Raw genomic sequence first — 24,697 nt, 5'->3', positions numbered from 1 at the left:
AGTTCCTCAAACTTGTCTTGCTGGCATCCAGCTAAAGTTGGGGAGACTGCCAAACTTGGTAGGAAGTACAGACTGGTGAAATTATATGGCACAGAGAACTAAAAGTAGAACAGTGGGGCCTGGACAGCCTGCTGATCCTCTCTAGCTGTGAGATCCCGAGAATACTCTTCTGCCTCTTTCCAGTCTGTGTACTACTGCTCTTTATTCAGGTTCCTCCCCCCGTTTTTTTTTTACACATGTTTTTAAAGATGTGAGGTAATAAAACAAGTCTTTTTTTGGGAGAAGGAGTGTTTTTTGGTCTTGGTTGGTTTTTTTGTTTGCTTGGGTGGTGGTTTTGAAATAGTTCTGAAAGGTTCTTGAAAGCATTGTTGGGAGTTTGAGGACAGAAAATTAGTTGCAAAGGTATTCAGTTCCAATAAGTCAGCCAATTGCTTACTGCTTAAAAGTCAGCTAGTAAAGTATGGATTGAAGATGTATTCCTGTCTAAGGAAATAGATACAGTGGTGTTACTGTATCTATCTATTACATACAACAAAATTGACCTGCAAAGAGTGAATTCTGCAAGCTGGTGTAGTTTAGACTTGGCCAGGCTCTGCAGACAGATGGCAAGGTAGCTTTGCAGCTGTCTATGGGGAGGGGGAAGGAGGAAGCAAGCGAACTCCTGCAGACCCCGGCATGGCTGTGTCCCCTGGGTTTCCTGGGCTGTGCTGTCTTGATTTGACTGGAAGGGGACAAGAGAGCATCACAGAAGCCTGTGTGCGGTGCTGTGGTCACTGTGAGCTGTCTAAGCATCATCTTTTAAAGGCCCTGGTTGCACTTTGGTCTTGACAGCTGGCAGCCTCTTATTCATAGTTTCAGAAGCATTGCTCAAACGTCCTCAGCTGCTGCTTCAGCTTCTGGGATTCTGGCTTCCAAAACTTCCATGGCTGTTGCTGGTTCCCCAGCCTCTTCTGTGCTTCATTCAGAAAGCTTTTGGTGGCATGACCCAAGAGTTGAAACTTTGCAGTGTCTTGCAGCATTTTGATGAGGTTGCCAAACCCACCTCAGTTTGAAGGCAGCTTTGCTAGCTTTGGAAATATAGATCCACTTTAATGCAAGCTAGGCTTGCATTTCAGATACTGGATTCTGGATTTTAATGTATTGCTATCATACAATTTTTTAAAGTTCATTGTGCCATCTGAAGTCTTATTTTAAAGTGTTGATAAGTTGTATACTTGCTTTGAAATCTGTAGAACTATAGATAGATAGCTGTCATTTCCAGACATGGAAAGATTACTATAGTTCATTGTTGTCAGTCGCTATTGTGTGCAGTCAGGATGTCCTGGGGAAAGAGCATGCATGGTTTAAAGTTGATGTTAAGTACATCAGCATTCCAGTTGTAGTAAGCTAGAAGAAAGGTGTTTGTATTCCACTGAATTACAAAAAGCTTGGACTAACCTTTTTTGGGAGAAGTGGTAATTCTGAAAAATTTGAGTTTGGTTACTCCGTTTGTGATGGATCCTGAAAAGAAAGGATTTCTGTGGTATATAAAGTGTAAAGCTTAACAAAACTCTTCCTGGAACAGGAAGGCAGAGTGAAACAGACGGCATTTCTTTAGGGAGAGGCTATCTATATTAATGTCTCATTAGCAAAGTGAAAGAAGTGCTCTTTCTCTGAAGACACTGCAGCTAATGGATATACGAATGTTTCAGTGGTAAGTGCTTTGAATGTATAGACAGTTTTTGTTGGTTGCTTTTAATTTTAAAACAGTTTGTTTTTCGTGCCAGCACTCGAATGATTTTTCCAGTCATTAGTGGTTGGTAATCAATAGATCTCGTAGTAACTGTTGTTGCTTAATGATTTGGAATGCAAAATTTAGATTTATAAGCAGCATTATCTCTGGACAGTTGAGGTTTTCAACTAACCGGAATTTAAAAAAAAATAAAGAAACCCACTGCTATTTACAAAGTTGTTAAAAAAATATATATATATACACACACACGTATATATATATATATATATTTAAAAAGAAATCTGTGGAGCTTTATTGAGTCTCATTTCAAACAAAGGTGCCAGAGGCATTTTTTTATGTAATTACAAAGTGTAGAAGAATGAAGAGGTAGGAGAAGCCTTAATTTAGCAGTGAACTGTGGCAACAGAGACTGTTAATATTTTTGTAATACATGGCGATTTTTTTTTTTTGCTGTAGGCTTATTACAACACATTCTTCCAGATCTGCAAGTAATTGTGAAAACAGCCCATGAGAAGAATACATATTTTCCATAATAGCTTTGTGTGAAATAGTTGTTATAAAAATGTTGATCAGGCCTGTTGGCATGCTGTGTGAAAAGGAATGGATTCAACTGTGTTAATTTACTGGTTAAAAACTTTTCCTTTCACAAAGGAAGTCTAATGGGGGAGTAGATTACTGTACTTTCTTTGTTTGTTACCCATTAGTGTTTAGGCACCTGGCAGGAAGTTTGAATACTTTTTAAGATTAAAGTCTGTTACTTTAATTTGCTAAGAAAATGTGTGTAGAATGGACAACACTTTAACATGATTTAGTTTTTGCTACTTCTAGAAGTCATTGCGGTCCGTTATTTCCATATTTGTACTTGAGATGTAAGGAGGATACACAAATTAACGTTCTCACAGGTCTTGCAAAAAGTGATGAATAGGGGTGAATAGCTGTATGTGTGTCATTGCGGTATCTCTGAAGCAGATGAGTGTAAGTGTAACTTAGGCATCTAGATAATTAAGAATATTGCATTGCTTAAAAAAATTAAACTTTTTAAAAATAAATACTCATGTGAAATTGTCACTTCTCGCAATGTAAAATTGGGAAAACTTCCAGCCAGAGGGCTCAGCTTCAGCTCAAAGGAGCGTACACGATGTCTCCACAAAAAATTTCCCAGTCACAAATGATTTAAGGAGTTAAGTTGGAAACAGACAAAAATGATTGTGCTTTTTGTCTTCTTTCTCCCTCCTCCCCCTTGTCCAGTAGTTGTTAATAGAAACTCTGGATGAATCATTCTTCTTGTCTCAGTATTCCAGTTTGTCATGGAAGCATGTTAAAGGCTCAGCGTTGAGTGGCTAAATATTTGTCTTGATCACCAGTTTCAACCATCTAATTTGTCCAGGAATGCTCCTTTTCCTATTTTGGAACAATGACAGTTATGCTGAGTTTCTTCCCCACCTTCAACAGGCAAAACTGAGGGGCTTTTGCCAGACTGTGGAGCTAATAATTAAAGGGTTTTGCAATGGACACTACCTTTTGATAGCTTTCTGTTTGTACTCAAGCCAGAAATCCTGTGTTCTGGATACATACACAGGATTGCATACAGTTGGGCAGGGCACTCCCATAAACTACTGCTCCTGTTCTGAATTCTGAAATTTCTACCCGGGAAAGAAACAGTTTTTCAAATATTTGACTGCATTTGTGAGCTGCTTTGTGGTGTTGCTGCTGCTGTGTGATTTGTCTCTTGCTGGTAAAATGATTGTTTTTCTCTTCCCCTCACGTTACCATCATGTTCCCACACAAAGCTGCTTCTCAAGTGGGAAGATACAGGAAGTGAAAGAGTAATCTGATTTCATTGTGGGAAGCATGTGGATTGTGTTAATTTCTTTCCTTTAGTGTTTACTTTCTTACTAATCTTCTTTAAAACTGGTTGGCTTTTTTTTTTCCAATTGTTGAGAAAAGTATAATGTTGCATGTTCTGTAGGAGACTTTGTGTATAAAATTTGTCTTTAGGCCTAGTAAACTTGCTTGATTGACCCCACCTCTCACCCTTTGGTTTTCATGTTTTTCCTAAGCGGTGAACTTCAAAGAAGTTAACGAAGAAAACAAGCGAGAACTCTTCAGTGAAATATTTTCTTCCATTGAAACATTGGCATTCACCTTTGGAAACGTGTAAGTTGGAATCCAGAAGGAGTTTTTAAAGAGCTTGGTGGAGCTGAATCAAATTAAGACCAAACAACAAAAACTTTTTGTTTCCTTTTGGACAAATATTAGCTGATAAACTAATTTAAATTAACCACATCCAGAACAATTTTACTGCTTGCTTTGGGTGTTTAGGGTTTTTTTTTTTCTTAACAAGGAAAACAATGATGGTATAGAAATTGCAGGGAATAGAAGACTACTTCTAAAAATTGCTTGCAGAACTTTTAAAGGATAGTAGAAACACTACCTGAATTTTTGTTCTAGGTGACCTGAAATTGCTTGGTGAGGTAAAGTAATGAAATAACACAATTCTTTGTTTTTCTGGCAGAGTTTCAGACTTCCTTATGGGAGATGTAGACAATGGCTCGTCATTGGGACTTCCTGTATCTCGGAGAAGTCGGGTAGGCTGAACACGTTCTCTTGGACTGTGGAATACTACCTTTTAAAGGAGATTTTCGTTTCCACTGAAACTATGTGCATCATGAGGCTGGGACACTTGGAGCCTTCTGAGTGTTAAAACAAGATTAAACCCATGAAAAAAATTAATTCAAGGTTTCAGATGTTTGCATGTATGCTTAGTTCTAAATGCCAGTGATGACTCAAAGGGGCTAGCACTCAAATATGTAAATGATAACCGTCTGCAATTGTATTTGAGATTTTTAAATTGATTAAGTGAAAAGAACTAAATACTTAAAAGTAAGATACTTGAATGATTTGCATGCTGGAGTAGTTAGAATAGACCTGTTAGACCTAGAAGCTAAAGGTTTAATGACCTCTTTTTGGCTTTTAAAGACTAATATTCATTAGAAAATAACCTTTTCTTCTTCCAGAGCCCAGTTTGTGCTGTAGCTGTCTCAACAACAAATCACTAAGAGAACTGAAATAGCACTGTCAACTTATAGGTAGTCAAAGAAAAACGTTAGTGTTTTAAACTCCCCTTTAAACACTTTGAAGGTGAGATTAAAAAATGCTCAGTACTTAATTCTGTTCTGAATTTTTGTGTACCTAGAAGCAGACTTTCAAGTAAATCCAGTCAAATTAAAAGTTATGTGCAAGGAAAATGCAGCTGATAATTGGTGTGTATGACAAGCTAAGTTGTAGCAAGGTTAAAAATTTTAGATTGTGGCATGTTTTAAAGGCTTCATTGAAATGTACTTAAGGCTTAGCATTCCTTCACACAGGCTTGATCATAGTAATGCTGTGCAGCTGAGTAGTAGTCTTAAATTTTCACTGTTTGATAACACATGTGTGAGAAAGATGGATGATCACAGTTCTACTTCTGTAGCTGCTACAAAACTCATCTTTGCAAACAACATGGAGGCGAAGGAGGCTGCTCAGAAAACTGGTTCCAGCAGACTTAGAATCAGAGGATTAGGTTGCTGATAAAAAGTATGAAATAAAATAGCACAGAAGCCAGCATCTCATGTAACTTAAATGAGATTACTTGAACAAGTACTATTTCAGCTAATGGGTTCACCAGCAGAAGGAAGGTGCTGAATTTGTCAACATTTTAATCTTGTAATGACTTTGCAATGCAAAAATGTGTTCCTGTGGAACGAGATGGTCCCATGTATTGTGTTGTGAAGTCAATGCTTGGCTAAAAGATCACTCTTTTGAACATGGGGGTGGGGGAAGACCAATGGGAAATTAGAATATAGCGAAGTGAAGAACAAATTCTATTCTAGGTGCTCCAGAAGTCACCAGCTTATATTTAAAAGCCCTTTTTTGTAGTGTTATTTGCTTTTCCTAATGTGGAAGGTAGCAATTATAAATTTTGGAGCAGGCAGGATAATATGGTTCAATTTCTTGGAAATCTGTCTTAAATTTAAGTGCATTTTCATTCAGGCAAATACATACATATTTAACGAATGAAGCATTTCACTTTGATTTGCAATTCAGAGAGCAATTTGGAGACCAACTAAAAGTTGAGTGTTACAAGGAGTTAAATGCAAAATACTTAAGTAGCTGTATTAACTCTTCATTCCTGTAGAAGTGTACATTCAGTGGTTGAACACAGCAGCTAGCTGTATCTTAAAAAGATTAGAGCATAACACTTTGGTAGCATTTAACATGTAAATGCTTTGAGGGTTAATTAAGGAGAAAGATTTTAATTGCCTGTTGGGTTAGGGACCTCCTTAACTAAGCTGTTGAGGATTGCTGGGGGGGTCGAGGGGGGGCTGATCTTGTTTCTCTTGACTGCAGGGGGAGTCTACATTCTTTAGTTCAGGCATTCCACTTGGAAGCTTGAGTTAAATGATATGTGTACCCCCTCTTAGCAAATGTAATTCTCAATTTCGCTCTTGTAGTACAACCAGAAGTACAAGGTGGAAGCAAAGATATTTCTTAATTAAAAACAGAAGAGCTTTAGAACACATTCGAAGAGATGAGACAGGCATGTCTGACCTTTCATTACTCAACAAGCTATTTGAATGTTATTCGATGCTTTTTTTTTGTTTTTATTTTTGCTCGGCTCACTGAAATGAGTCATTGGATGCTTGAGGGAGCAAGCTGTATGGGTCAAGTTCTGATAATAAGTTGTAGGACATAAGTAAAAGTAGTTGTCCATGTGCTTGCTTTTAAAACATGGTATTACATATTTGTGGTGGGGTGAATGTGGATGGATGACTGAGCATTGATTAGCTGCCCTAACTAGACTGTGTGCCTGAAGTACTGGAAAGGAGGGAACAGTTCTTGGGACTGAAATGATTTAGGTCTTATAGAATGGGAAATAAATTTTTAGGACCAGAACTTCTAAGTGCCTCCTGAGTTAATATAAAGTATGGGGGTGTTTTTCCTCTTCTTATTTGTTCTTCCCTAACAACTGTATGCCACTTTAAAATCTACTTGAAGACAGTAATACTTTATACCCAAATCAGAACTAAATCTAGGAATGTTCAGGCTTTCTGTGCAACCAAATATCGATCCATCCCTAAATTCAGTTTTGTGTTTGGTTTTTGTTGGTTTTTTTTACTGTTTGGTTGATAGACAGCTTTGGATGGATTTCCCACCTGTTCTGAAGAAGCCCTTCCATTTTACTGAAACTCTCTTTTATTAGACAGCAATTGTACTAGTATTCCACTTCCTTAGGAATGGAGCTGTTCTTTAGACTGTAGTTTGATTCTGTTCAATGTAACTGATTATTAATACCTTGCATGTTTTGGTATATGGAAAAGCTGCTTTTGCTGTGAAGTAAACAATGATTGAGGGATTTTTGTGTGATTTATGATCAGTTTCCATTTACATTAAAAAAAAACCAAAACAACTACTTGCATCATTGTTGCTGTGCTCCATTTTAGCTTTAAGTCTGAAAGTAAAACCAAAGTCTAAAATGGAAATAAGCTGTTCTTGTAAAGCTTGAGGCCACTTTGCAGCTATTTCTTGGCCTTTGTCTTCTGCCTGCTCTCTGCTTCTGAGTTTTCAAGAGTAGTTTATTCATTTAAAATGATGTAGGGTTCTGTTGTTGTTTGTTTGTTTGTTTTAAAAAGGGGGTGGTGGTTACTAGGTAAACTTTTTATTCATTTAAATTTGTTCAGTCGCCTGGTTCACAGCATAATCCTACAAATAGTTCAACTTGCACAATTAAAGGGGTAGCAAAATGCAGCATGAGGACAAAGGTAGGGATGAAATCTTGTTCTAAATTCCTTTTATTATTGTTTTAAATTCTGTCAGGTTGTACTGATTGTCATGGCTTCATTAGCAAGTGTTACTAGTCAGCTTTTGTGCCTACACTGCACACCTGCAAGTAATTTAGGAGAAATCATAACTTTATTCCCTTGAGGAAGAAATACAGGATTCTAATGGCTTGTAGAATGGTGTCTGTTATATGACATTAGGTCTGTATGAAATCTTTTAAAAAAGATAGGTGGGGATCTAAGAAAAGCTGGAGGTCACTTAAATATCAACCTGATTTGTTAAACAATTAACTCCTTTCATCACAACCTTTCAAGATTGTTGATTTAAAGGTATATAATGATTCCTTGCTATTTATTATGTCTCAGTCGACAGCTATGGGAGCTTAGAAGGTATTGTCACTCCTTGTCATCTAAGGCACAGTTCAGTTTGTTGTGTTATCTGCAAAAAAAAAGGGGCAGATGATGCCATTTATTTTGTTAGCCTGTCAGTTCCAGTGCGAGCTTTTCTTCGCTAACTTAATGTTTTGTTTCTTGTACACTAGTCTTTTGAGAATCTCTCTGTGGAGTCTGGGGGGTCACTGCATGAAAGGGATGATATTCAAGGTAGGCCATTCATTTAATATTAATAAACGCCATTCTGTATCTGTGTTTTCATCTTCTAAAATGTTATAAGTAAGTTGCTTGGTCACTTTTTTACACCTATTATGCCATTAAAACTTCACTGTAAAAAATATGCTATTGCATAGGTTTTATGCTTTTGTGAATAACCAGCCTGGGTTGCTTTTCGGGAGGGGGAGGGGAAGAACCAAGGCCTCAAGCACTTCTGTCATACAGAAGTCATCATACGTTTGGTGTTTTGTTGGGTCACTTTCTTTAAGAAAGTTATGCTGACCATATGACTACTCCAGATAAAATACTATGACCCTTTAATTTGTTCTAAAACCTCTGTCAGTCCTGTTTAGGGTCAACTAGCATTAAAGACCAACTCAAGATCAGAGCTGCTTAAGCATTCACAGTTGGCTAATACTGGCTTTGCTCTCACTGTGTGGTCATGTCTAAAATTCACTTTGTGTTCGATGCTTTATTTTCAGGACATCTTCGAGCAGAGGAGGTTGATAGCATGCTCCTAAGAAATGACAGTGGAATTGAATCAGCTCTGTCCTATGCTAAAGCATGGTCAAAATATACCAAGGATGTAGTCGCGTGGGTAGAAAAAAAGCTTAGCTTGGGTGAGTGGCTCTTTCTGGTATTTAATCAGCTTTGCCATGATGAAATTAAATCTGTTGTCAGGTCTCTGTGCTGCAGACTGTCAATAATGTGATTTCTAAATTAGTAGCTGTTCCGCTGAAGTGGACAGAACTATTGCGCGTTTCCTATAATTAAAGGCCTGTAACAAAGGAAAGGTGGTCCCCTCTGTAGCCTATCTGTTAGAGGAAGAATGTAAAAAGCATTTAGCATGTGGTACAACTGTTAGTGTAAACAGTAACTGTGATTTTTTTTTTAACAGAAGTGGAGTGTGCTAAAAACTTAGCAAAAATGGCTGAAACTGCTAAAGCTGTTGTTGGACACCAGGTAAGTACATCTTAGGGGCTTTATTTTAAAGTCTTAAATATGTATTGGATGCCTTGCTCAAAAGTGAAGCTTTGGGGATGTTGAGGAATGAATTTTTAAGTTGATACAGAATTGATTTATACTGTAAATCACTGGTTAAATGATCTGCTGTATTTTATGTTTTCCCATGCCCTATGGAAATGTGGATATATGAATTTTATTTTTGTTGAAAATGCAGAATAGCCTCATAGTTTTCATGATATGCTTTTTTCTGTCTAATATCTTGTATGCTTTGTGATTTGGACTTGTAGGCTTCTCTTTAAGAGTGTTTTCCTAGTAAAATGAAACGTAGCTGAAAAATTAGTAATTTTCTACATTCATACCAAACTCTGACTTCCACACACATATGAATAGCTTACTAAATTTCATTGAAAATCTAGTTCAATTGTACAGACATTTAGAATGTCAGTGTACCTCTACCTTACCTAGAACATTAATGTTTTGTTGTGTGTAATTTTAGGATTATATGCCATTCCAATCAATATTCATTAATGCTTTTCAAAATGATATTGAGAACAATCAACTTTGGCAACAAACAGCTGCAGCTCTCCAGTCTAACAAATTTGTGCAGGTAAGCTTAAAGAAAAATACCAAGATATTGTTTAGGGTTTTTTAAAAGTTTTGTAATAGCACAAATTTTTCAAAAGAACAAACTTGTAGCCTATAAGCCTTTTATGTACTCTATGAATGTTTCCTATCTAGCCTCTTCTCGGAAGGAAAAATGAGTTGGATAGACAAAGGAAAGATATCAAGGAGCTTTGGCAGCGAGAACAGAAAAAAATGGTTGGTATTTCTTTCATATCTAACAGTGTTCAATCTAAAATTCTTCAAAAGGACAAAACTTTCAAACTAGGATTATGCACTTAAATTCACATGTAGAATCTATAGGGCTTATTGGATGTAGTATGTAACTGTCAGTTTCATGACATATTGTATTTGTAAGAAGTTATCTTTCTGTGACTATGTACTTTGAACTGCAGTGTACAGACCTGTGTGTAACAGCCTCTTTAAACATCACACTAAATAACTGGAAAATTAAAATCATTAATTCTTTTGCTTTTTTCTTTTGTTGCATTCTGCAGCAAGAGCTGGAAGCTGCTCTAAGAAAAGCGAAGTTGCTATATACGCAGCGTCAAGATGAGTATGAAAAGGCAAAATCCTGCACTGCGCGTGCCGAGGAGGAACATCTTAGCTCAAGTGGAAGCTTTGTGAAAGATTTCAGCAAGCAACTGGAAAAAAAACGAAGGCTAGAAGAGGAAGCTCTTCAAAAAGTAAGAGTTTTTGTTCCTTGCTTTTAAAGTTAAGCCTACACTGGTTTTACTTGTGCTTTCCCAATGGGAGCATTTGAGCAAGTGTTCTGTTCATAATTCTTAATTTTCATCGTGCAATGCTCTTTGGGGCCTTTATCCTAAATGGGAATCTCCAGTTACAAGCATCTTGTGTGGATTTTTTCTTGCTTCTAGTGTCAAGGCCTGTAGTCCCATCAACACTTTATACTTGTGTTTCCTCTAGGCTGAAGAGGCCAATGAACACTATAAAGCAAGCATGGCAGAGGTTGAAGAAAAAAGAAATGATTTGGAAAGCTTTAAAAGTGATGTCTTAACACAGCTTCGGGAACTTATTTACCAGTGTGATCTTACTCTTAAAGCTGTAAGCATGCTTTTTAAAATATGTTTGGCACAGATATATAAATATTTTAAGACTAAGAGAAAGCCCCATCTGTAGTGTTAACTGCTTCAAATAGAAAGTTTTCAAAGGACAGAGGTGAAGCCAATAGAAAAAGGAAAACTTTTAATGATGTTTGTGGTATTTCCTTTCTGTTAGGAGTTTAAAAAACAAAAGGGGGAGGGTGTTATACATGTCTTCAATGTTTTGGGGTTTTTTATGAGCTGTTGCTTTGCAAGAACCCTGACTACACAATTCTTGTAAAATCTCTCTAAGAATATTGATGGCAGTAGTGTTACTCTGTTGCTTAAGAGTACAGCTCCCATTCCCATTATTTTCATTAGTGCATTGGCAAAGATGTTTGGCTCAAGCACAGAATGGACATTAACATGTTGCAGCATGGAGCCTGCTAATCTTGATGACAGTCTCAATTACTACAGGATCCATTGTGACTAATTCAATGTATTAATTTAATGTGTGTAAATAAGCAAAGGATTGTCAAAACAGTATATCTGCATACATAATTTTTAAAAAAGCTTTAAGAGTGCATTATGCCAATAGATGAGACAAAGACAATTTAATGCTGGGGCGGGGGAGGAAAATAAAAACCCAAACAAACACACACCCCATCCCCAAGCAACCCCAAAACCAACCCATACAACCAGTAGAAAGCTTAGACAAACTTGTCAGTTCAAATATAGCTAAATTGTGAGCTACTTTGCAACCGCAAAGCTGAAGAAGCAGCCATGCAGTGTCCCCTTCCCTGGTCTCTGTCTTGTGATAAAATATTTCAGAAGTTTATGTAATTTGACAAAGAAAGTGTCCAGTTAATCTGTTCTGTTGGGATGAGGAGCTTTGTCCATTTCTTATCTCAAGGTGATATGGAGCTCATCTGGGTTTGGAGCTCCAATGTCTTCATCATTGTAGTGGTCACTAAAATTCCCTCCATAGCATGAAAAATGCCTTTTTGGGAGCAAAAAACGTTGCGGTTTATCTTGGTCAACCCAAAGTGGGAAGCCACTGGAACTGCCTTTGCTACCTGGAGGATTCAATAACCCAGAGGGAAGAGGAATACTGGTATCTATACTACAGATGAAGTCTTTGCAGTTGACTTTCAGGAATCTTGCACAAAGTCCATCCCTACAATTGTTACTATTTTCTAGAATTTTTCTAGTCTTATTGTTTAAATAATTTTCTGTTGGGATATTAATTTGGGTTGAGCAAAGTGCGAGTGAAATATCTAGTAAATGATCTACAAATACGGAAATTTTTTTCTCCCAACAGGCAACAGTTAACCTGTTCCAGCTGCAGCATGCTCAGGTTGTATCTCTTCCAGTGAACTACCAGTCCCTCTGTGAGAGTGCCAAACTCTATGACCCTGGTCAGCGGTATTCGGAGTTTGTGAAAAGTTTGCCAAAGGAAGGTGTTCCTGTGGAATCAGGTTCTTTTGAAACACAGAGTTCCCAAGTTGATGGGTGAGTCCCAAACAACAGGTGGCATTTGCTTGGTTTAGAATTAAATGCTAGGCATGTGTGTTTAACAGTAAAAGAACATTTTTGGAGGAATTAAATGAATCCTGGTGTTTTACCATGCTTTATCATTCTCTATTTCTTTGACTCATCTTTTTGTAGATTTTATGTAATGTTGACATTAAAACCTGACTTTAAATTCCAAAGCAGAAAGTCATTTTGTGTAATAAGACTTGCTAAAACATTGACAATTGTTGTGCAAGAATTGACTTGTTAATATTTTAATGTAGATACTGGTTAATATGAAAAATGTAAATTTTGAACTCTGTAGTGTGGTGTAGCAGTAGTGTTTGATAATCAGTTTAGAAAGTCTGAGGAGGTAGTTTTCCTCTTCTGCAGGTCTTGCTGCTACAGTACCTTCTTTCATATTGTTTACGTTTGGCAACTTTTTGGCAGGAAGTGTTGCTTGATTTCTGTCTCATGCTGTGTGACTAAAAGTTGAGAGTCCACATGTCCCTATGTTATAACTTAATCATTTTTTTCCAACCTGTGTGAAATGGCAGTTTTTACTGTTAATCTATTAAAGATAGAGCTAATGTGGAAGTAAAGGCTATGAGACAAAAAGACAGCTCCTGGTGTCAGTATGCCAAATGCTTTTCCACCTTCAACTTCTTGTAAAATAGTTGCCTTGGCACTAAAGCACGAGAAAATCCATTCCAATCTGTGTGTTTCACAGTTCTACAGGAAAGTGTCGTCATCGTCTTTCAAAAGGAAACTAAATACAAAAACCCTAATGCTTGAGTCAGAATTCTACCAACAAAAGCCAGGAAATTCAAAGTTAAAGCTGAGATTCTTAGTTCTTGTCTGTAAATTTCCTGCCTTTTAAGACTGATTTAGGCTATACTCATAAACTTTGACTTAAGGGGATTTAACTATGCAGCTCCCTGAGAAACTGATGAGCATGAAATTTCAAACTGTGTGTGCTCTCCCAGCTATTTGCTGCTTAAGATTTATAGGAGTGTGTTTTTTCTCCTCCCCTCTCACCACCTTTTGTTTTCTTTGACATGGCCTTGTGATTCTTCATGTACTTGAAGTGATGATTTGTATTGTTTAGGTCTGCATTTATTTAAGGGACAGTAGCTTGGACAAATGCAAATTTTAATGGTTTTAAGTCTTTATTTCCTTCAGCTGGATAGGGTAGAACTGATTAAGGAACAGCTTCCTGACTGCTAAACTTGGCTAGCAGGCCATTTTGTCCACAGGGTGCTTTAGCATTTTACATTAATTACTGTTAACAGTTTTCTGTCCTTATCTTGAGAGCAGATTTTCACAATGGACTGACTATAAGTTCTCTGGCAGCTTCAACATATTTTCTGTGCTTTTAAAGCACGGCGTTTTAAAGCCTACATGTTTATAGGTGAATGGTCCTGATGTCTGGGCAGAGAATCTTTTGGAGGAAAGCACAAAAGTAGGATGCAATAGCCTCTGAATTATTCTGATCTTTAGATGAACAGATTTCCTGGGGTTTGGTTTTGTTTTTTTTTCAAAGTCTGCAAAATAAGGGTCATAATACCTTGCAGGGATGTGGAAAAGCTGATTTACAGTGGCGGGGGGAGAAACACTGGGAAATTGCACATATTTAATTAAAAATAAATTGCCACCCTTTTTTTTTTTTTAATTTGGGCTTTAATAATTACATGTCAAATATGTGTGTTCATGAACAGCAATTAAATGAAGCATTTGTAGTGCCCAGGGATTAAAAAATACATTGCTTTTCATTTAATTCTATTGTATTCACCCTTCAAATTACTTTCTTCTTTCTGAAGGGTTTTTAATAAGCAATCAACCAACAGTGTCCATACATCACATGGTAACTTATCTCAGTGTTCAGGAGATTTTCCTGCTCAGACGTTAGATGATGTGGGAAGCCCAATTTATCATCGTTCACAAAAGATTGGAGAGAAGAGATCTTCCAGCAGCACAGATATCCAAGGTAGTTCTTCTGTATTTCATCCGGAGTTCAGTCTCTAAATAAAAATACCAGAAAAAAAACAGGTGCTTGATGTCTCACTGTCAGAAATGTAGCACTGAAGGGGTTAAAAAACGTATTTTTAAGTTCAAAGCCTATAAAAACAGTTATGTACTTGAGTGTAAGGACAAATGGAAACCTGTCTGTATGTATACCTAGATTCTTTACAAGAAAGGTGAGGTGCAATTCAGACAGCAAGTACTGTCAAGCTTAGTGTACTAAACTATTTCAATTAACTAGCAATTTAAAATCCATTGTTTTTGTAAATACTAGGTTGATTTCAGGTCTTTCACAAAAGCACAACTGTCAAGTTTCTGAAATTCATTTTCTTACATCCTGAGGCTTTTACAGAAATATATGCTGTGGGGTTTTTTTTCACTATATTGCATGTTTGCGTAACTTCTGCAATACTTTCCTATTTTGAATACAATCATAGTTAGTCTTTAAATGAAAAGAATGTAATTTTGTCCTTGTCATTTGGAATTTGCGGATTTTCTTTTCAAAAGCAATGCGAGGGCCGCCACCGTTCAGATCATGGTCAGTTGGCAACCAGAGTGGAGGAATGTGCAGTGATTCTGAAAGCGCAGGGGGAAGCAGCGAGTCACGATCCATGGATTCTCCATCTGCTAGCCCAGGTACAGCTACACTTACTGCTATACTAATTTGAAGTCCTTTTTCTGGACTGTTTTACATTAATGAAGACATTGCTGTTAGTTTAGCAAGTGTTGGACAGAGCCTATAATGAAAATGAGCAGTTGGGTGGAACTGATACTTACAGCTTCCTGAAAATTTTTCTCATCTGCTAGGGGATTTTAAAAGACGACTTCCCCGAACACCTTCCACTGGTACTATGTCATCTGCAGATGATCTTGATGAAAGAGAGCCACCATCTCCTTCAGACTGTGGTAATGTTGTTTCCGTACCTGAAGTCCCCAGAAGATGCTTTTTGTTGTAGAGTGTGGCTTTTCTTTTTAATGTGCTTAAGAAAAGTACGTTAACAAGGCTGTGATTACCAACAGCATTGTTTTTCGATACAGTGTGCATCCACTTGAGATTGAGAGCTGAAGAATAATGTTCAGGTTGTTCTAATGAAGCAGTGCAGAATTGTCTTCATACATTTAGACTAACTGTATGGGGCAGCCTTTGAACATTTCTAGTGTCTTCACCCTCCTGAGGTAAACATAAATGATCCACTAACTGTTCCCTCCAGACATTTGCATTTAAAATTAGCTGCATGGCACTGAGGTATTTAAGATCACTTCTAAACTTTGAAGTGAAATGCACAGATACGGAGAGTTGGTAATTGGCAAATTGGAAAAAAGTGGATCCAAATGTTTAGGGTAATAACGGAGATTTTACCCTTTTCAACTTAGATAAGCAAGTTTGGTAATGTCTGTCCCAGACTTGACCATTTCTAAATATTCAAATGAATTTTGACTGTATAAAGACAATGTTGCCACAGGTACTGAAACCCGAATAACTGGATTATCAGAAATAGTTCTATGGGATGTCTGCAGTACTTACAAACTAGTTCTGAAATATTTGTGGCACTTGCTCAGTAAAGCCTTTAGGAAATTCTTCAGTTAGTCCTTATTTCCTAAATGTATACTTTGCCTTCTAGGAACGAGCCTGTGGTTAACAATACTAATTTAGATCCAGATTTAAAGCATGGCAACATGTTAATGAATGGAAATTTTCACTTGAAGAGTGGTGGTGTTTAATCAATACTTGAGTTTTTAAGAAGCTTTCTGGGCAATTAACTGTATACGTTTAAGTTTTTATCTGTAAAACAAAGGATTTTGGTTCACAGAGTTTGATAACATTTTAAGTAAGCTGCTTGGAAAAAATTGGTCACAAAAAGCAGCAGTTGCTATTCTGTTTTAGAATCCTCTAGAAAATATTTTGATGTTATCATAGGAGGCTGAGAATCAGTGATTCTTTTTTATTTTATATGGGTTCTGCTGTGAGTGTGTGTTAATTCTTCCCTGCTGCAAAGTATTCTTTAAGTATTTCAGAAACACTACAGGCCAAACCATAATGTCATCTTTCATCCTCTAGTACAGGATTTTGAAATACATACAATGAAACTTTCATGAATAGTTGCCTGAACTGCAGGGCAGTTGGAATTAAATGTCCTAATATTTTCACATGCCATTAATGGAGAAGAAAAGTGAAATACTTAAAAACGCAAAACTTATTGATTGAATCCACTTTTATGTAAGATTATTTGATAGTTAATGTGTCTGTTATGTAAACTGTAACATCGTTTTGCTTCCTTGTGATTGAAATGTTTTTTATTACTTTGATAGTTGCTATTACTGTGTTCTGCAGCACGGTTTTAAAAAATCAGAATAAACACCCTATCCCAATAGTTAGATATTAGAATGACTGTAACAGAGAAATTCTCTCCAGGTTTAAATGATCTGACATCTGAAACTGCAAATTCTCCAGGACCTTTTAGAAACGCTAATATGTCCAAAGCAGCACAAACACACAAACTACGGAAGCTGAGAGCTCCATCTAAATGCAGAGAATGCGACAGCTTAGTGGTATTTCACGGAGCTGAATGTGAGGAGGTAAGTTGAAAAGTAGTTTACATTGCTGCTTGGGATTTATGTAAAGTCAGGAGTTTTGGAAACTTGCATTATTTTTCTGTATAAAAAGACTTTGTGGCTTATAGAATCATCACGAATTCAAAGCAAAAGCACAACACACTAATAAATCTTTCCTTTTGCTCACATATGGGGTGACAAACAGCAGAGATTTCTTATGGTGTCAGATTGTATCAAACCATGTGCTTTTTTTTTCCTCCCCTGTAGTGTTCACTTGCATGCCATAAAAAATGTTTAGAGACTTTAGCTATTCAATGTGGGCACAAAAAACTTCATGGAAGGCTTCACTTGTTTGGAGTGGAATTTGCCCAAGCTGCTAAAAATGTTCCCGATGGCATTCCTTTCATCATCAAAAAGTGTACATCAGAAATTGAAAGCAGAGCACTGAATGTCAAGGTATGCTCAAGTTTGTTTATAAAACTTAAGTATGAACAATCTTTTTAACATCTTAAGAGGCTTTTTTTTAATGCTGTAACGTTGATATCATCTGTGTTTTACACATGCCTTTCAAATTTAAAATAGTTGTGCTGGTCTTTTAATTTCAGGGCATCTATCGTGTGAATGGAGCCAAATCAAGAGTTGAAAAGCTTTGTCAAGCTTTTGAAAATGGAAAGGATTTGGTCGAGCTCTCAGAACTCTATGCACATGATATCAGCAATGTTCTCAAGTTGTATCTCCGCCAGGTATGTACTTGAGAGATCAGATGGAAAACCAAAGCAGCATAGTATATTTCTTCAGTACAAGAGGAAAAACCCTTTTCAGCAGTCCTGCAGCAGAAGATTAAATTAGTGCCTTGTATATTTGCAGTAGGCTGCTTTATTTTCACATGGAGCCTGTGACAGGGGCAGGGAAAGCTGTGAGATTGCTCACTGCTGGTATTACAATCTCTATTCCACATGGGCATAATGTCTCTTTAAATATTAGTACCACAGGCAGAACAAGGTTTTGTTTATCCACTTGTAGTGAACCTTTAATATCTAAAACCTCTCCAGTTACTGAATTTGCCTGTCTTATGTGAAGCTTAAAACATTCCCATATTCTTGCCTCTTCACACAGACAATGCTAATGTATCGCTGTTAATACATGCTAACAAAAATTTTATGAAACACTCATAATGGTCATGATGATGTGTTCATTATGGAGGAATCATCCATCTTTTTCTTTCAAAAGGAGCTTTAAAGCTTCATGATTGAGTTTTCCAAAACAGTTTCAGTATGTATCTGAAAAAATGAGGCTGGGATGTTGCCCAGTGAAATTACTGAGTCACTCTGAAGACTTGTTAACCCTGAAAGGAATAATCCTTAGCGGCATGGTCCTGTCCTCTTGCTTACACTGGCTGTCAGAGATGAGCATTCCAATCCTGTGATCATCACCATTAAGTTAAGTGCTTTTGAAAAATTACAAAGATATACTCTGCCTACTTATTAGAGTAAAAAGGTAGCATATTATATACATTATACTGGGGTACCAGTTTGAGGCACTGTGCTGTATTTTGAATAGGGCTCATAATTAAAAAGTCAAAGAACATGTTTTCTTCTGGTCTTGTTGCTTCCTTTGTAGCTGATCTGTTGGTGTGGCTTTTAGGTAAACCTGCTCATTTTAAATACAGGAACAGTGCTAGAAACATGCAGTTAAGACATTTTTAGGCAGAATCCCGAGTTAAACCTTATTTGAGACTAATTATTAAAACTAATTATTTTGAGTTTTATCTAGTCTTCCTACTTTTTGCTTTTATCTAAGCTGGGGCAATGCAAATAGCCAGGTCAGGTTGGAGGTTTTTGTCTTTTTTCTTTTGTAATTTTTTTTTATTATTAACATTCATTTTCATACTGAGAGAATACTTAAATCACAACTAAAAATGAATGTTACGTGGCCTAAAATCCAATTTTAAAAAATGGAATATGGACCAAATTCGATACCACATGTAATATACGATGAAAGACTGTAAAAATGAATAACTGGTCTATTATCATGGTATATGTGCGTATGCAATGTAACAACCTCCCTCATAGCACTCACTTTCTTGAAATCTGTACCTGTATTGATAAATGCTCAGTCTTTAAGCTATTGTAGGAAAGGGCTAGCAAAAGACTTCGGAGAAAGGTGTAGGGAGCAGTGTTTTTGTTACCTGGGACTGGATTTGACAAATTGTGGTTTGAGCTAATGAACAAGGATTAAACAATGTCATCATATAAGAAATGATGCTAGACCAGACAAAGTTGAAGAAAACCAGGAAGGAAACAAAGAAGTTAAAATTCAGGCTTGAGTATGTTTCTGAAATGTTCGTATCTCTTCAGCTTCCGGAACCCTTGATTTTGTTTCGGCTTTACAACGAGTTCATTGGACTTGCAAAAGAAAGCCAGAATGTTAATGAGGAATTGGATGCTAAACAAGCTAGCCCCAAATCAAAGAAAAGACAGTCAATCTGTATTGAACTGAATAGGATCATCATTAAAATTAAAGATCTTCTGAAACAACTACCTGTACCAAACTATAACACTCTTCAGTACCTTATTGGACACCTTCACAGGTGAGAGAAAACTTTAAATGCAAATTGATGTTGAAAAATAAACTGCTGCATGCTGCGTACTAGGAAACTCTTGTACCCTTTTGATGACTGTAGAGGAAGAATTCACATATGCCTTAGAAGACATTGTTCTGTTGCTGTTTCTTTTTCCAATGTAATGAATTCTCAGGTTATGAAATGGAAAGAAAGGAGGAAGAGCTGAGCTCCATTATTCTTGATTCTCTGCTAGCATTGGGGTCAGCAAGTAGTAACTAGTGGCAGCTGCAGGGACCTAGGTGTGATTTAAATCAGGATATGACCCAGACAGGGCAATGATTTAGTGGCTATGAATGGAAAATTGAAACTTGTATGATGTCTGTTAATAACCATTTTCCAGTTACATTTCACTTGCTTGTCCTCCAAATGCTGGATTGTGTGATGATATGTGATGAGGATGTACCAAGCTGATGACTACCAATAAAAATGGGTAATATTGGGCCACAGCTATATTTTTACTTAGAATGAGAGAGACATTTTTTCCCCAACCCCAGAAATACCAAATAGCCACAAATAACACTAACCATTCTGCCTGCACACCAAACCCACCTTCAGGTTTTTATTGTCTTTTAGCCTGTGTAGACATAAGATAATATTTTAATATCTAAAATCTTTCTGAAGTAGTAAAACCCTCTAACTCTTGGGGTTTGGGTTTTTTTCCCTCTTTATGCAGGGTTACAGAACAGTCTGAGGAAAACAAAATGTCAGCCAGCAACCTTGGCATAATATTTGGCCCAACTCTGATCAGGCCACGTCAAACAGATGCTACCGTTTCTTTGTCATCACTTGTGGATTACCCTTATCAGGCCCGGGTAGTGGAGCTGCTTATAACATACTATGAAAAGATATTTGATGTTTCATTGAAACCACTTCAGAGCATATCTCAGTCTGAAGAAACTGCCATTATGGTCAGAGTTGCTTTATCAGCAGAAGAGAGGGAGCCACAGCAGCAGAGGAAGTCATTTGTTGCTGTAAAGGAAGTGAGTGACTTTTCTTGTCCTGCTGCAATGCTACCTATGCCATCTTAACTTCTGTGTCAAATGCTGCAGCGTTCCAGAGCACACTTCTATTAAATCTTTGTGGGTTTTTTTGTTAAGGAGTGCCTTTCCTCTTGAGTTCTCATTTACTTTTGCTCTGACTTTTGTTAACAGAATACTCCTATAGCTCCAAGTGAAAGCAGAGCTTCAGAAACAGCTGCATTGTTTTTGGAATTGAACAATAGCAAGAATACAAAAGAACAAGTAGATACATCTGTAACTGGTTAGTGCGCTTTTATTAATTCTTGGGGTGGGTGAGTAAGCAGTCATGGATGCACCAGATTAAATTGAAGAGCTGCATGCACTATAGACAGAAGCAAGTGATAAAACCTGCTTATCACTGCTTGTTATACTGTTTATCTTTGTAAGAGGAACAGAGAATTAAATCTTTCTAAAGGCTTTCAAGAAACCTGTGTTTATGGAATCACAGCTAAAAGTATTTGGTAAGACAATACAACAATGTTTTGGTTTCTCCCTTTTAAAAAAAAAAGATAATTTTGCTGTGACTGTGGATTTCTGAAATCCACTATGATGCTGCAAACCAATATCCAGCAATTAAGATGTTTTGACCATTGTTTTCCCCCAGAATGTGTATCATTGCCACTCGCTGGAACTAAACCAGAAGGCTCTGGGAAGAGTAATTCTCTGACAGAATCATCAGCTACCAGCATTTTGGATATTAATATTCCTGCTCCAAAAGAGCCAGGTTTGCTAACCTAACTATAAATCTTCTGTAAGATTTTTTTTTTCTGTTTATCTACCTGTGCTACTACAGTGGTTTGTTTTAATGTAGGTATGATTTCATCTACTTTATTTAGGAGTAACTATACATGATCCCTTTTAATTATACTGATTTTCAGCTGGTGTTACCAGTTCAGTCATGTCCTGTACATTAACAGTGCAACATTCTGAAACATATTAAAACTGAAAATATTCAGGGATGCCAGGAAAGCACCAGCAAAAAAAAAGTGCCGCATCTCTTTGCGTATTTTCTCCTTAGTGTCTTCCTTGGTTACATCTGTACAGTATGTGTTTTACTGCTATTGAAATGCTAACATTTGGTTGAAGTAGGATACTCCTAGTATGTATACAAGGCATACCTGAAAACTGTTATCCTGTTAAAATATCAGCTGTCAAGGGATCATTAATAAAGTTCATATGATGTTGGCAAAAGTCTTCCTGAATTCTCTGTATATTTAGTGCAAAGATCCAGTCACATCTATTTGTGTGTTTCTAGGTGATGCTGTGAGTCCAGCTTCAGAGAGAAACAATGATTCATTTGTTTCTCTAGGTGAAGACAGCTGTAAAATTAACTTATTTCCTGCAAAACCTAACCGTCAGATTACCAAAGTTCCATTGCGGGTTCCAAGGACAAAACCAGCTACTCGCCCTGTGAGCCTACCTGTAGACCGAATACTTCCTCCATGTGTTTTGAATGAAAGAAATTCACGAAATGCAGGAGCAGTAACTCCAGAGAAGCTTGGCAGAAGCCCTACTATTGAAGAAGTTTCAGAGGTGAAGGCACTCCCTGCTGTTAATACGTGCTGCAGACTTCCTTGTTACGACACCCAGATGCTGCGAAAAACTTGGGACAAGCAATATAAACAGTATGATATCACAGCAAGGACAGCAATGATCGTGACTAAGGTGTCCCAGGAGAACCAAGCACTTGAGAGTGGAACTGCAGGTGCCTTATCTTCATCCTGCAGCATTGGTAACAATTCAGCTAATGCCAGTATTCCTAGTAAGCCATATTCTGTTTCTGTCAGGTCAGGAAGGACAGCAACAGAAGGGAATGGTCCTGATGCCAATCCTCTTGCTGCCTTCAGGGCACCAAGAACATTGCAACCACCCCCAGGGACATTTTATAAACCACCCTCTAACAAATCAAAACAAAATGAAGAGGGCCCTTTTGCTAAAGCTTGTGCACCAACCAGTTCTAGTGCTGTGCTTCACCAAGATAATACTGTGCAACTGGCTAGGAGCTCCGTACTTCCATCAGGTGATCCTGAACAAAACACAAATGGACAGAAAACTAGCTCAGAGGATATTCACCCCACAGATATGAAGCCTACTTACCAGAGACTGAGACCAAAAAGGATCCAAGAACTGGAACACAGGGAAGCTCATTTTGTATAGGGTGCAAATTCCTCTTGGACTGTATCCAATTTGTTGATGTTGCCAGTGGAGGCTTCCCTTTGCCCCTTTATCCTTTGCCTTCCCTTGAGAATCCCACTTTTGTGCCATATTTGAGTTATTTTTATATATGCAGCATTTTAAAAATGGGGGGGGGGGGCTGGGGAATTGTGAAGGAAATAAATAAAACTTTTTGTAATTAAGTAGCTTTTCATAAAGATTTAATGCATCCCCAGTCTAGATACAGCTAATGGGTTCCTTGAATAAGACACTGAGCTTCATTTCATTGTATGGAATGGAGTACTTATTCATAGAGAAACTACTATTGCATGTAGCAGTGAAAGGAGCCATTTTTCATAATAGACGTTATAATAAAAATGGAAGGCTTAATGTTCACTGTCTAAGCATAAACCAAAGCTTGTGCTTTGCTCTGTAAAAGCATTCATTCAGTTTTCTAATCTGTGCAATTAAAGCTTTGCTCCTGAACAGACTTACAGACTGGCCAGCATGGCCCATAATTATGTATCATATGTGTATATTTTAGGCAAGACACGGTTATCTGTTGCCAGTTTTCTATGTTGTCACTTTAATTTTTTTTTTTGTATAGCAAGGATGCACTTACTGAGCTTTACTGTTCAGAGGAAGCAGTCAATCCACATTGGTTTCTCGTATAGCTTAGCGAGCGGGGCAAATGTGCACAGCCTGTTTCATTTGGATGCCCTTCTTGAGAGACTATCAGTTGCAGTGGTGCTGTCTTTCCCAGGTGAATGAAGAGGCAGTGATTTGCTTGCTATAGATCAGTTTCACCACTTAACCTGGTGTGACTGAAATGAAGAGCATTGTTTCCAAGTTTCAGTGAAAGAGCTGAAAATAACCAAAAATCTGCATTAGTAGGTGCATCTAATGGTTTTCACTTTGTATTAAATGGTTTTTATGTGTACAATGTGTTTATATTTGCTTTAAAATATATTAACTTGTTAACATTTCAGTGACTCTATGGCTTCTATATCTGGATTTCTTCTAACTTATTAAAATACAGAGATTTGGCCTTTGCAATAGTATAGTACTCTGCTGCATCTGTCTTCCGGGGATGAGGGGGCAGCATGCCTTTCTTAATGAGATTACAATTAGCTTGACCCTTTCTCACGTACTATAGAGTACAGTTATTTTAACATGGTACTTTCTACTGATATAAGAACCAAGAGGACTCTCAGAGGACAGGAAAAGCAAAGAATCACTTTTCTGTTTTTACAACATAAAATATACTGGACTTTCCTACTCCATTCCCTTTGCCTTCTTCCCAAAATATCCCAAATAAAATCTCATACTGCATTCAGTGGACATAATCTGATTCTAGTTTCCAGAACAAAAGATATTAAACTTGCAAGACTGAACTTCTGATTCCTTGTCCCATTTCCATGCAAGCTTGGCTTGCACTCTTGGCAAAGGCCATGCTACCACTGGATGGTTCTGGCCATGCTAGGAGCTGTTTCTTTGGGGGGCTGCCTCATCCTACAGAAAAGCTGAAGATGCCAGATGCTGCTATCTGCCCAGACTGGTATTGTGAGTTGCATAGTAAAACAAGAGGAGGGATAAAGGCTTCTTGACATAGATAGGAGTTTGTTCCACTTTGAGAACGGGAGGGGGAACCCCATGCCACTGGTTAATGAGCAGAAATAGCATTAATGAAACATGACAGGTGTCATAGCAGAACCTCATAGCACAGCTGTGAAAGGATGGTGCTGATCAGTATAGATTAGGGCCACAAGATAGCAAATTAATTTGTGAACTACCATTAAATCTATTGTCTCACTGTATTTTTTTGTGTTTTAGTATATGTCTAGCACTGAATATGCTAATGGCTTAAACTGTAGTAAAAACTGTTCATCTAGTTGGATGGAGGGTCTCCAGTACTCCTCAGGGCAGGCTGCTGAGATGGAGAATTATCATAGCATATACTAACTAATCTGTGACAAACAGACAAATGTTTCTTAACCAAGTCATAATACCAGTTACTACTGGTT

The 24,697-nt window shown here is 37.4% G+C and overlaps 1 protein-coding gene across 5 annotated transcripts in view; it reads left to right on the top strand.

The window, feature by feature from the left end:
* The window catches only part of ARHGAP29 (Rho GTPase activating protein 29), a 54,344-nt gene extending 30,646 nt beyond the window's left edge, over positions 1–23,698 (top strand). For 2 of the 5 annotated variants that reach the window (XM_072867573.1, XM_072867578.1), the window contains 21 exons: positions 3,793–3,889; positions 4,248–4,320; positions 8,094–8,154; positions 8,643–8,780; positions 9,059–9,123; positions 9,623–9,733; positions 9,865–9,945; positions 10,245–10,433; positions 10,675–10,812; positions 12,112–12,302; positions 14,123–14,289; positions 14,832–14,960; positions 15,132–15,230; positions 16,738–16,901; positions 17,145–17,333; positions 17,483–17,620; positions 19,235–19,467; positions 20,174–20,480; positions 20,652–20,760; positions 21,124–21,243; positions 21,775–23,697. In XM_072867573.1, coding sequence (XP_072723674.1) covers positions 3,793–3,889; positions 4,248–4,320; positions 8,094–8,154; positions 8,643–8,780; positions 9,059–9,123; positions 9,623–9,733; positions 9,865–9,945; positions 10,245–10,433; positions 10,675–10,812; positions 12,112–12,302; positions 14,123–14,289; positions 14,832–14,960; positions 15,132–15,230; positions 16,738–16,901; positions 17,145–17,333; positions 17,483–17,620; positions 19,235–19,467; positions 20,174–20,480; positions 20,652–20,760; positions 21,124–21,243; positions 21,775–22,676 — 3,701 coding nt within the window. In that variant the 3' untranslated portion in view covers positions 22,677–23,697. Of the gene's footprint in view, positions 1–3,792; positions 3,890–4,247; positions 4,321–8,093; positions 8,155–8,642; positions 8,781–9,058; positions 9,124–9,622; positions 9,734–9,864; positions 9,946–10,244; positions 10,434–10,674; positions 10,813–12,111; positions 12,303–14,122; positions 14,290–14,831; positions 14,961–15,131; positions 15,231–16,737; positions 16,902–17,144; positions 17,334–17,482; positions 17,621–19,234; positions 19,468–20,173; positions 20,481–20,651; positions 20,761–21,123; positions 21,244–21,774 lie in introns of all 5 variants that reach the window. The other 3 variants (XM_072867575.1, XM_072867576.1, XM_072867577.1) reach the window with 3 other exon arrangements.
* Positions 23,699–24,697: the final 999 nt, after the last annotated feature.

The sequence above is a fragment of the Ciconia boyciana genome, chromosome 7, assembly GCF_034638445.1.
Source record: "Ciconia boyciana chromosome 7, ASM3463844v1, whole genome shotgun sequence".
In the NCBI taxonomy this organism is placed as follows: Eukaryota; Metazoa; Chordata; class Aves; order Ciconiiformes; family Ciconiidae; genus Ciconia; species Ciconia boyciana.
The sequence above is the reverse complement of the archived record's forward strand: the minus strand, read 5'-3'. Positions and strand labels throughout refer to the sequence as shown.